The 13,673-nt window shown below is 39.7% G+C and overlaps 1 protein-coding gene across 1 annotated transcript; it reads right to left on the reverse strand.

The window, feature by feature from the left end:
• Nucleotides 1-296: 296 nt before the first annotated feature.
• Nucleotides 297-7,830, reverse strand: fam180a (family with sequence similarity 180 member A). Its single transcript, XM_006780844.2, has 3 exons — nucleotides 7,697-7,830; nucleotides 1,054-1,151; nucleotides 297-691 (listed from the first exon to the last, which is right to left on the reverse strand). Exons 1-3 carry the CDS (start codon nucleotides 7,770-7,772, stop codon nucleotides 362-364), a joined length of 504 nt encoding a protein of 167 aa, XP_006780907.1. The 5' UTR covers nucleotides 7,773-7,830; the 3' UTR covers nucleotides 297-361.
• Between the last annotated feature and the right edge of the window lie 5,843 nt (nucleotides 7,831-13,673).

A 13,673-nucleotide genomic window follows, 5' to 3' on the forward strand; every position in this document is an offset into this window, starting at 1 on the left:
TTTATTATTTACCTCACATAGGGTAACAAAACAAAACAGAAACACATGATATAACTTTTCAGGAGTTTGTGGTTTGAGCTCTTAATTGGAATTAGCCCAGTCAGCTAAGACTGGAAGTCAAGTTTGAAAGCGCTGATAAAAGTGAGTTTGGACCCTGAGTTTAGTAACATTTTTTGCTTAAAAATTACATTGCTTATATAATTTTATATACATTTTTTGATATTTGGATTTGTATATACAAATAGTTTCATATAAAAAGCAATATAATAATCTAATTTGTTTTTAAACTTTGCAGGACACTGGAAATGGCATGGATAAACAGCATCTCCACTACTGAAAAAAATATGTACAACTCCTTTCCTCAAAAGGGTTTGAGATCCTTTTGAAGAGCTTGGAACAGCTGGATTAGGGTGTCGGTCCATATCTCTTTCTGGTGTTTGTTGGTGATTTGAGCCAGGGTCTGAGTGGTGTACACTAACGTCAGCACTGTCCTCTCAAAGTCCTGCCAGCTCAGATGTTGGCGCCGCTGGGTGAGCTCAGCCGTCAGACGCCTGATGTCGGAGAGCCTTTTAGGCAGTACTTCCTCACAGATGACTTCCAGCTTTTCCACACTTCTCAGGGAGGCCAACTCCTCATCTGGAATCAGCAGGGTGTGTCCATCACCTTGTATCTGCATTCCACCCAGCAGAATCTGGGAGATAGATAGGCATCCACTAAATTCACATTCACATATATAAGCAGCTAACTGAAAAATGGAGTTGCTAGCAAGGTCACGTCCTGTTAACGGCTATTTCAATCTGTTCCAAAGAGCCTAATCATCTAAATATTTTGAAATGAGCTTAAGATGGCATAAGAAAGTAAAATATCTTTTTCATCAATGTATCTCACATTCCTATGGGCACAGCAGCAGTACACAGTGTTTTGTTCTAATCAGCAGGGTGAGGCCACAAATGTGTTATTTTTAGAAGTCTTGTGCACATTCTAAGCATACTGGTTTCCAGTAAAGAAACACTAGCTCATGAACTATTTCGGGGCCGCAAGAACTTAACCGACCTCAAAAAGCAGCTGGATGTCCTCCACTGAGTGCTGGAATGTGGGGTTGATCAGTGAATATGTTTCCCGTTTTATCCTGTATGCAGATGGGTACAGCGCTAGAACACACAGGAAGAAAAAATTGGATTATAGAATCTCCCTATTCAAAAATTAAGGCAGGACATTATTTATTGTGACATTTATGCGGGAGGGCCAGAGGTTGAGTAAACACATATTCATTACTGTTCAAATATTATGTATGTGGGTGAGACTTGGGCTCCAGCTGTGAAGAGATCAACTGGTCTTTGACCTGAGTCACAGTTGTTACAAGCACCAGAGGCCTGGTGCCCCCAGAGGTGCGATATCTGCTTATTGACTCGTGGAAGGGCAGGTGTAACTGACCTCATTTGGTCAGGCTTCAAAGTGTCAGTCCATATGTGTAGCAGATGGGGGATCCCATAATGTGAGGTGTCCTGATACGGCTGGAATGAAACCCCTCACTTTCAGCTAGAAACAGTTGCTGCTGCCACCTCATTTCTGTGATAAAATTGAGCAAAATCCGTATTTTCCTGGAAGTGATAACAAGAGGCTAAACCTCACATCTAGGGGTGGACAGCAGTTAACATTACTCACATACTTTCCTAAGTATCTGATGTACTAACAATTAACCACGGGGCTATTTTGGAATATTTTGTTTTTACCCCAATTCAGAGGTTTTTAAAATTCTTTTTAAATGCACATTGTACAGTGTGATGAAACTTCAGAGTTCATAATTCTGGACCACCAGAGTGAGCTGCTCTATAGAGATGTGAAATTGGAAAGAAAAATCCAGCAGAAGCCTAGCACAGGATCTAGAGGAAATTCATCAGGTCCTTCAGTTGATCGTCTGCCGTTCACTGAAGCCTGATCAGAAATGGTCTCAGTGGAAGAGTGGCTCTCAGGAAGGAAGGGAAACAGAGAGAAAGGGCTAGGGTAAGCTAAATTACACAAGAACTGATACGGTTAATCCCAATTTACAACTTTTGTTACAAATCAAGTCAATTAGTTCACTGGTCTAAAATGAAAAATAACGTTATGGTCTAAATTGTCTAAATGACATAGCTGTGTATAAGAAATGATTTGTGAACTTCCTTAATCTAGCAACACATTTGCATTATAATATTTTGGATAGGAGTCCTGTGTGACAGTGAACAGATATTCCTACTGGCAAGTTTATTCCACGCTAAAAGAAAGATTAAGAGTCACATGAGAATGTGCAGGGTCTGTTTGTAATAATATAACTTTGAATACTGCCCAGACTTTGAAAACTTTTTTTATGTATCTCTGTTATCTCTCCAAAAACCATTTTTGTTAATGCAGCATCAGGAGAAGGAACTGAAAATCAAATCCGATTTGCACAGAAGGAGGTTTCACAGTATAATGAATTAAGGTAAAACTTCCTCTAGGGTTCTACAGCTGTTCAGCTCTCTTTTTCCATTGCTGCCCATATTCTGTTGCCGTCCAGTACTCCATTCAGCGTGTAAGCCAACACACGGACATCTTAATGAGGTATACAGTATATAAACACTGGCATTCATGTGAATTTGGATGTCATCCTTCCTCTCTGCTACAGTGGCATCTATGGATTGCTGCTTCACCAATTCTGCAGTAATTATCAGCTTGACTGCTTGCAGCATCGCTGGCCAGATACATTTAGCTTTATAGCAATTGTCAGGCCAGCCAAAGCCACACAAACTGGGAGAGCTCCCCATTTACCTGCTTCCTGCTTGGGCGACTGTCAGTCCCAGCTCTGGCCTCCCTTTTGCAGCACAGCCACCGCTCTCAATGTAAAGAAATGTGTAGCTCCACATTTCCATGTTGGGGTAATAAATTCCAAATCTGGCACATCTGTGTAATCTTTAGCTTTAATGTTACCTCAGTCCTTCCACCTGCCCCACCATCAGGGGCCATAGCCAGACGTTGTGAAATCTCAAATAAACATTGTCTAACTCCACCTTTTCCTATAATATGGATTTGGGTTTCAAGGATCAAAACATATGTACTTATTGTAAATTCCAACTGCAGAAGAAATGCTGTTCACGACGCTCATCATAATGTCAGAAATCAATAAAAGTTCAAACACCTCCAATGGAGAAGTTTGAACTTGTTGAAGAGTGACTCTGAAGCAATATAATATGCAACATGCACAGTTGTTCCAATCCCAAAACACCAAAGACAAGTAGAGAGAAGATTTCCCCAGATCAAGTACTAACATCCAACTCTAAGTGGATGACAACTTGTAGGTGAAAATGTATACTCCTCATTGAGTATGCAGCTCCCAAATGCATCAGGTATTGTGGAGGAGCGATGCCTGTGCAGACATATTAGTTACCGAATAGATACTGAAGCTTCAGCGGGCCATTGCTAAAGTAAACAATACAACACCCGAGGGTGCTCATTAGAACAAGGGTTATATCGTTAAAGGATTGAGGCAATGCGGGGAAATGACAGCTTGGAGGCCAACCCAGCGCTGATTTACATCTAAAATGAATAATCTGTAATTTACATAAAAAGGCTCTGCTACTACTACAATAGTCCTTTGGCATGTAGGAAAGTGTGTGTTTTATGTTTATAGCAGCTCCAATAGCACTTTGGAATAAAAATATTATAGCTTGTTATAGTTGGAGCTGCATTAGTGTATATGTGCACAGGCAATAACAGTAATTCTAGTCATTCCGTTAAATTGTTCGATTTCTCCCAGCACAATATTGTGAGGGCGATACTGACTTAGAGGAAAGATAGGTAGGGGCACACACTGGATATCTAAATGAATCATGCTTAAAGATTACAATGAAAATGAACTTGCTAATAAGTTTGAGACACTGTGACTGACAATATGGCAAATAACAAAGAAAAAGGGCACATATACGTAGAAAGGAGCTAATGAAGGAGCACAGGTGTTTGTGAAGGTCAGGTGGAGATAACAGATGTGAGAAATTGAGGCCACTGCAGGATAGATATTCAAGATATTATTCATTCTGTTACAAGCAGTAAATAAATTATTGTCATTTAGCAAATGGGAAAGAAATATTTTGACACAGCTGGTGACAGGCAGACAACTACAGATGATTAATGGTGCAGAAAATGTACTGAACTTTGCAGTGACAACATATAAAATCCAGGAATTTATCCAAGTGAAGGAGAAATAATGATATTTAGTCACTTTTGGTTACCAACTGCTATGCAAAACTAATGTCTTTGATTATGCTACGTTAATGTGCAATATTTATGAATGTGAAAGTGACATCTCAGCTTTAATAACTACAATTACAATCACAAGGTAGGCTGTCCATATATGTTAGAGCTGGATTTTTCAGGCTTTTCCATGAAGTTGTTTTTGGTGGGTGGGGGGTCGGGTAGTAGGGGTCGGGTAACATGCAGGCGAACAAACCATCACGAGGTGATTCATTCTTATGAGCAAATTTTTCTTTTTTCTCATTTTCAGCTTGAATGTTTAATATACTGCTGATGTCCTTTATCACAACATATCAGCTTTCCCTGCTGCTTGTTCTAAGCCCATTCATCCGTCATGCTCCCCTCCCTCCTTCGGCGCTCCAAACAATCAATGTTTGGATGGGCAGGCTTCCCCCCAGTGTCATTATGTAGAGGCAGGGAACTTGTAATCTCCCGCTAACTGCTTGCAAGGAGATGAGGGAACAACAAAGATCCATTAATTAGCTGGGCTAAATGGTACTCCTGGCTGGAAGGATGTCTTGACGAAGACAGAAAGAGAGAGAAGGAAAAACAATCAAAAACAGAAAAAAAAAAAACCCAAATGAATATCTGGATCCCTCCAGCGTACGATAAAAGAGGGTGAAAAGGACACAGGATACAATGAAATCTTCCCTGCAATGGACCATCTTCTACATTTCACTATATCTCCAAATAATAGAAAATGGTAAAATCCCAATCCATGACAGTATTATAGTGAGACAGATTTAAATTCTACCATTTATGATGTAAACACAGCTCATCATAAATACTCCAAATAACTGTGAGCAGTAAAGCCCAGCTGCAATAAAGTCATGCAGTGGTGCCAGGGAAGCTGATATATACTGGGGACAGTGGTGACAACTGGAGATATGGGAGAAAGGTTATACATCTGCAGTTTCTCCTGGTTCCCCATCACCCACACTCCACCTCATGGAGGTGTGAGCTTAGCCTTTTATAACCCACACAAGCCTGGGCACATTCCCAACTCATCACTTGGTTAGTTTCTTCTGTGATTAGTTGGTATCACGTTTACATGCACTGCCCTTTAACATTGTTTTTCAAAATATGCTAATGTTGTGAAGAGGCAGATAAAACCTATTGCAGGAAGAGATGATTCAAGGTCACATGATCCAGCTCTATCTAAGCTTCATCAGATTGGAAAGTTTTAAGCCTAATCTTAAAAGTAGAGAGGGTATCTATTCTCAGTACCAGTGTTCAATAGCTCTATTGTCTTATTCCAACTAAAGCCCCTACTATAGCCTAGAGATAGGTTTGCAACCAGCAACTGCTAAACTACTAAAGCTTAAGTCATGTCATGAACCGCTGTGTGTCTAAAGGTTTTGTAGATGTGATGAAAGAAAACAGGAAAACTGGTCTAAATAATAACAGCTTCAATGCTTCTTATTTCAGTCCAAAATCAAGTCCAAAAATCCTTTAGTCAACGAAGCATTTAGCTGGGGAATCCAACACAAAGAACACAAAGCTAAGGAAACACACAACTATATGCAACAAAAGACAAAGGAATGCTGAGACAACATATATACAAACGGTAATGCAGGAAGAGGAGACGGGTGAGGACCAAAACCAAGCTGAAGCCAATCAGGGAATCAGTGAAGACAGAGACAGGAACAAAAGCTACACTCAACATGAATAAAAACAGAACCTTTTAAAGTAAAGACAGACAAGAAGATGGAGTGAGCATGAAGACAAAGATGACAAAGACAAACAGAGATGAGACAGAAAGAGGAACAGAAAAAGGGGAACTAATTAAAAACAACCTTAAAGTTACTGTTTTAACAGTAACTAAAGCGAGCAACTGAAGGAACAAATAACAAGGCTAGAAAGACAAAACTTGTAAACACAAAGGAATTAATGAATAAAGTGTGCAAATAAAAAAATTAAACACTAACAATAACAGAAACCTAATCCAAAGATCACATAACTTCAAAAGTACAAAGAATTCTGAACTTGAAAATTCAAAACCCTGGGTCCAAAATCGGGTGACCACTTGTTTAACCATTCGCAGAAGGATCGCAGATCAGTTGCTCACTACTTCCTAAAACTTGTTGGCTTGTTGGTGGTTTAGCAATTGGTTGAAGACCAAACCAGACCTGAAGGCCAGACAGAGATTGTAGAGTTTGCATGGAAAGTCCCTGACACTCACCAACACTGGCCGAGCGGTACTGAAACTGTGAAAAGTGAGACAGAAGCAGGAAACATTTACTTTCAAGTTAAAAGCTGTGCCTAGTGTTTGCAGACAATCCGATGTCTTTACTGCAAATTCTGCTAATCACCAAAGAAATCACAAAGAGATTTTTGGTGCAGGACTCTCTTCGCTGTTGATTTCACCTACAGCCACGAACCTAAAGACAGTACTTGCCAACCAGTTAGGGAATACTTTTCAGTTATGTATGACAATGTTAGACTGTCATACTGTTGTCATGCTGCAAACTGGCATGACCAATGACTGATTGTCACGAGTGCTATTCACAGAGTGCTGAATGGCTGCAACCACATCGTTGTAAGATGATGAATCTCTTTGGTTCAGCGATGGCTGCCCAAATTAGCGCTCCTCACTGTCCTGAATGTGCACATCCTCATCACTGAGAGAGTGGCTGCTGGCCTGTACATATAAACAGAGCAGTCCTGGACTGATTCTATGCTGTGCTATCCACTCCAGTGTGAACTGAGCTGCTTGCAGTGAGATTGTAAATAGAGAACTGCTGTTTCCCTCAACTCCAGGAACATTTCTGAACATTAGCTCCAATTTCTTTCAGCTCTTCTTTTCAGCAGCAGTGGGCAGTTGTTGACAACACAGACAATTAATGCATGTTCAGAAACTTTTTATTGACAGTGTCACTTTGGATTTTTCATTTATTGCTGAAGGGGAAAAAAAGTCTTACAAACTTTTAATAAAACAATGATTAAAAAAAATGATTTCCTGGATTTTGGTGATATGGTATAAAAATGTAAACAATTCTGAACTTTCTTTGTTTTTGCTGGCTTCAGCGTCATGTGACTTGTCTACAGATTTCAAGGCCTGCGAGTGATGAGAAAGGAATTTCCTCAGTGAGTAGATCCAGTAACAACAGGCCAGTCATTTTTCGCTGGAAAGTGATCTGCTGATGTCCTGCAAACTGCAATGTTCCTGCTAACTGAAGAGGATAAACACATTCTTTCGCAGCTGGAACCACAGACTCGTACCAGGACTCAGCCATCACAATTTGACTCTGTCTCTGTCTTCTAGTAATATTTTAAATGATCCCACAAATGAAAACAGAATAATTTTTGATGCAAATATACTCGATGGTGATAAAATTGCCATTTATCTCATAATAGAGAGACACTAATCAGACTCCTAATAATAATTGCTCATTTAGACCTAATTACCAGAGCTTGTGTGCCAACATACCTTTCCTGTGGTGCTGACTGGCAGCACAGTAGCTGCACAGGTAAACAACAGTGAGTAAAGTCCACCACTGTGCCATGCTGATGCTCACAACCAAGATCCACTCGTACAAATCAGTACACACTCCCTTCTTTCTGAGTTCTGTCTCTCAGTCATAAATGAACATCTCAAGGATGGATGAGAACCCTCCTTTCCACTTCATAGGCTTTGAGCATAGGATCATCTTTCACTGTGTTCACTTTTCTTTTGTCCCCTCCCTTCTTCATCTACTTTCATTTCTTTCTTTTTTTTTTTCATGTGTGTGTTCTCTTCTCAAGCCAGGGTGTCTGGGCTCTCATCTGGAATTCATCAGAATTTTGGGAAAGCCTGCCCTCTTGGCTGGACTTTTCTTACAGCTACTGGATGACTGCTTTACTGGCTGAGTGGTTCAGCCACTGAGTGACTCTTCAGTTGACCGGGCAACTGAGCAAATGGTTGAGTGGCTGACGAAATTGCTAACTGAACATAATCACATCCACTGAACCACAATCAAGCCAGTTATGAGAGCGATGGACTACTCAGGATAATAACAAATTTTACCACATTTATCCCATCACACTGTAGTCAGAGGTCAGACATGGGACAACAGCTTTTTTTTTTCATTTATTCACAACATTTGAAGAAAGAAGCAGCCTGAAGTCCAAATAGTTCTTTTAACCCCCAACTTCTGGATAGCAGAGAGTGACAGATGCTATTTGGCTGTACACTATGATGGAGGTTAGTGCAGTTTATCTTCCACAAGTGACATCAAACCAATATTTGAGATTATTTTAGCTTCATAAGAAAATGACCCAGGCTAGGTGCTTAGAATAGAATATTTCTGGTATTTGCCTTTTATTTCCTTTAAATATGTCTGGGTCACCTAAGGGTTCCTTAAGCCCCTTGCTTACTGCCCTACTACTTTATAGCCTGTGTACTTGTGATCCCAAATCTCAGCATTTGATTACTGCAATCTATAATAAATGCTAGTGATTCTATTTACTCACTAAAAATGGAAACTGTCCCCCTTAAGTAGATTAACATTTTTGTTGTTGCTATATGCTTAAATTCTTGGTTATTTTATTACATTTTTCAAATTAAACTTTCAAGAAACAAAGCCCTGCCTTAAAAGAATTGTTTAGTTGCAGGTAGTGACCCCAGATCTGCCGCAGGTGTATTCCTGCTAAAAGGGAATTTTTCCTTCCCACTGTCGCCAGGTCCTTGAACAAAGAGTCTTTTGATTGTTGGGGTTTTCTCTCTATCGTTGTAGAGTCTTTAACTCACAATATAAAGTGCCTTGAGATGACTGTTGTTGTGACTTGCTACTATGTGAAAAAATGGATTTGAAAAAGTTTAAAGTACATCAAGAAAACCAGACTGGAGACAAACAACTAGTCAACATCAACAACGCTGTGAGGACCGCTCAGAGCATCTTGATTAAAGGCTGTCAAGACTCTCTCCCCAAGTCTATATTCTCTCCTCCACAGTGCCTTCTGCTCTTTGTTGTCACAGAATATGTGCAATAAACACGCAGTACGCCTTCTTGTGCCAAGGCATATAATAGCCTGTGTAGGTGCTTTTGGATTTCAGATAGTATGCTTTCTTGGCTGATTCTCTAAGGCTGTGTCTGCTAAAATTAAGGAGATAATATTCCAGTGATGGTCTTGCGTAAAAGCAGTTAAAAAGACAGACACTTGTGGCCCCGCAGTAGATTAGAGAGCAATAATTAATTATTCAAATAGAGTCTAACGATATCAAACTTAAATGCTTATTTTAACAAAAACAAAGGTGATAAGAGCTAGTTTCTTATCGACACTACACCATTTGAATAAACAATGAAGTCTACTATCTGCATGAAGTTAACATCCACTTTTTGAATGCAAGCCACTGAAGTTTCACCATTTGACAGAAGCATCAGTAGTTTATGTCAACAAATGCATTTAGATATGATCACACAAGACAAATAGTTCTCTCATTTCATTTGAGTAGTAAATGAAAAGTCAGTGAGACGTTTGGGAAAACTTTCAACTGATTTTAAGAGTGTCAAAAATGACGTAATCAGTGAAGGATTTATACATTTCATTTTAGTGTGCCCAAAAAATCTGATGGGAAATAAAGTAAAGAATGTGCATGGAAGGATTATACAGCATGCAGCATAACAATAATATATTTTTTAAAAAAACAGCTCATCCTGCTTGATTAGGAGACATAAAGCATAGAAATGGTAATTTAGTGATATTAAGAAATTTGATTCATCTACACAGCTCTGAATTTATGTGCTTTTGCTTTACTGCCACCATATGTTTGCATCTTTGCTAGTAGCAGATGGGCGCCCAAGGTATAATGCCCTCAGCTTTCTTTAACCTACTCAACACAAAACACAGTTGCAAGGATGAGAACTCTGGAAGAGTGCCTCTGTGGGCAAGCTGTAAGTCTCGTTCGCATGCGATTCACATGAGTAACACGTAAGGCGCAGGCAGATGGTGTTCTGAAGGGCAAAACAAAAGCCCAAAACATAATTCTCTGTTGCTTATGTCCTTTGTGTTTGCCTGCAGGTGCACAGATTTAACTACTGTAAGACAAGAAAAATGGTAATGACCCCTGAGTGCGTGAGGTTGTACAAACACAGTCCGATCATGTGCAGTGTGAAAGAGAACCAGTTCTTTTGTCTTTGTAACCATGAGGGGGCAGTGTTACGACACAGATCCTGAGTGATCCACAATTTCCCAACTTATCCAAGATCCTGCAGTGATTGCTGCTGCTCCCCAACTCTTTTGACGATGGTGCATGAATTCCAAAATAATTGAATTCTATTCAGATAAGGTCTGGCAACGTGAATGCAGCCACTTAAGAGAGATCAAAGAGGTTGTTTGGGTTCAAACCAGGTGGGGACCCTCGAGACATCCTTTAGTTTAATTGCTTCTATGCTGCAAATCAGTGGAATGCCTCAAATATGCAAATTTACACAAGGCCACTGCACATCTGAACTTGCATGAGGCTTGCTTAACAGTCGAATTGCTATCACGCGAAAAGTCTGCAGCTGCAGTTTTATGTTATAATGCAATGAGTCAGGATAATAAATGAACACCTGATCCGATTGTGCAAATAAAGAAAATGCTGAGATTCGGACCGCTGGGGCTTGGTACCATTTCCCAGCTAAGAGACTGTGACTCATGGGGAGTGTTTGGAGGAATAGCGAAATCTTGTCATGTTATGATGTAGGTAGTTATTAGTTTGACATATTGCTGCAAGTAAAGCCTGGAGACCACAGCAAGCGACTGCTTATACACGTTTAAACACATTACCTAGGGAAAAATGCTTCCAGAGCATATACGGTACTGTTAATATACATGCATATAATGTTGTTCAGTTCAATGTTTCTTTTTAGTTTTAATCCTCAATCAAAGCTCTGCTGAGACACCTTCCTTTTTAATTATTTCACTGTAAATGACAATTTGTTCTTGCTTTGTGCTCAAGGTTGCAAAGAGGTAAAAATAAAATAAAAATCACAAGGACCATATTAAAATAAAAGAAGAACTGAAAGTAAATATCAGGGACAAGGTTGCAGAGAAAAGTGCATTATGAGGATAAATACAACTTAGAAGTCCAGGCTTTAGGGAAAGAGTGAGAAAAGTTTGAGAACAGTTAGAAATGAACTCTTAGAGTTTAAAACCAAGATCTATTGATTGACCATAGTTAGTGGCAGCATGGCAGCCGTCACAACAAGTGAGGCCAGTGTGAGAATGGGCTGTCTAGAGAATCTCTACCTACCTGGCAGGAGGCACATCACACTTCAAAACAACTCAACAAAATACTGCGAGTATGTGAGTGCTCAACCACAATGCCTAATCATCATACCTCAAGCAGAATAATTACCTCGACTGTCCATCACACCTCTGCAAACAATTTTATCAGGGCTCGTCAGCACAGAAGCACAGTCACAGCACTGAGTCTTTAAATGGAGCTAGCATGTCTTGGACAGCTTGGAACATCACGATCAGCCCTCGTGGGTGCCGGGTGTCTCCAAATCCTAAAAAGTAGGTACTTGTCTGCCTGATATATCCTACACACTAGAGAGGAGACAGCTACAGCAGCATGTTAGCCTAAACAGGCCACCTGTCCCATTACTTTGGCATGCAGTGTTTATTACCAAACAATATCCCAATTAGCCATGACAGGAAACAAAGCTTTGTAACACTTGAGAAATTAATAGAACGTGTTTGCAAAAATCATGTTGCTAATTTTCTCCTATGTTCTCCTGTTTGACCAATTAATTTATAATAGCCTGATTCATAGTCAGCTGTGCAGCCATTATTACAATGCACGAGTGTAAAACAGCAAAACAACATAAATAACTGTCTTCGCAGTTTAAAACCGCAGACACACTCATTAACATGATGTATAGCATAGATTTTAAATTCTTTTCTTTCTTTTTCTTTCAATAAAAGCTACCACTTTCAGACAGTGGTGTTGGGGAATTATGAACACAGAAAAGTAGCATCAGATTTTTATCCACCATGCAATACCATCTGGAAAGCATCTGATTGGCAACAACTTCAATTTTCAGCTTGACAATTATCCCAAACACGTTGCCAATGCAGTAAAAACGTACCTGGACAGAAAAGCACACAGTGGCTCACTACCAGTCTTGGGTTACCAAGAGCCCGGACTTCAACACTACTGAAACAGTGTGGGAACATCTGGACAGAGAACGTAACAAAAGGCAGCAAACATCCAAAGAAAAGGTTTGGATGTCCTTCGAGAAACCTGGATAACTATTTCTGAAAACTACTCAAAGACATTAGTAAAAAGCTTGATTAAAAGAGTTCAGGCTGTGCTGAAGAATGAAGGTGGCTTTAGAGGCGACACACATGCAGAAGTTGCAGTAGTTGCTGCAGAGAGGGATATTTTATTTCAAGCCAACAGGAAAATAATCACGGAAATAGTTTAAAGAGACATTACGAACACATAGAAATGCATATTAGCTACACAGCATAATTTATCCCAGCACTGAATGCCACTGGAATGTACTTCATGCACTTCATACCTTTCTTTGGTCACTAGCAACTTGGCTTTAAACATATTATCGCCCCCTGCTGGTACTGCAATTTGCTGCGACTTGTGCATGCACGTCCATTTCACTGTAAAGTGTGAAATGGACATGGTGGACTGGCGTGTCTATTGTATGCTTTGCCGTGATATCGGGGTGTCCATGTATGTTTGCATGTGTCGAATAAATTGAGTCGTCTTTAAACAAAATATATTAAATAAAATGAGGCGTACTCAGAACTTTTGCACAATACTCTCAAAAAGCTAACATAAAGCCATATCAGTGTTAGATTATAGTCATTTAGGCAAATGTGTTTCATCTTTTATGTTCCACATTAGCAGCATGATACCAAAACCTGCTGAAATGTGACTGAATAAATTGATACTGCAAATTGGCTAAACTTAAATCAAACAGCTTTTGGTACCTAAAAGGTGTTTTGTGCATTCACGTGTAGATTATCTTCATAGAGTTAATTCAGTCTATGCTTTGGAACTGCACCAAAATTGGCAACTCTATTAATGCCTCTGGGCTCCCCATGAGCCCAGAAGGCCACAATCACTGTCTTTGTTATAATTTATATAATTGCACAATTTCTCCAACATGTGGACCCCTGAAATTGCAGATAAAAACTTTTGTATTTTACTAAATCAGCCCCAGTCTTTAGTTTTAATACCTTTAATATTTTAGAGGGTGTTATGCTGACATGGTGAATATTCTTTTAAAAAATATGTTTCATCAAATTATCACTGACTAACTGATATGCACTCAAAGTAGGGCAGGGAAATAATCCACTGAAGGGAAAATTAACGGGCTCCCAGAAAAAAAACAAAAAAACACCCGGGGCTGCTCAACAGGGGCCCACAGCTCATTTTACCCAAGGCCCTTTGGCCGATTATGTTTCTAATGAAAAAT

Source organism: Neolamprologus brichardi, chromosome 17 (genome assembly GCF_056152115.1).
Source record: "Neolamprologus brichardi isolate AB-2024 chromosome 17, ASM5615211v1, whole genome shotgun sequence".
Taxonomy (NCBI): domain Eukaryota; kingdom Metazoa; phylum Chordata; class Actinopteri; order Cichliformes; family Cichlidae; genus Neolamprologus; species Neolamprologus brichardi.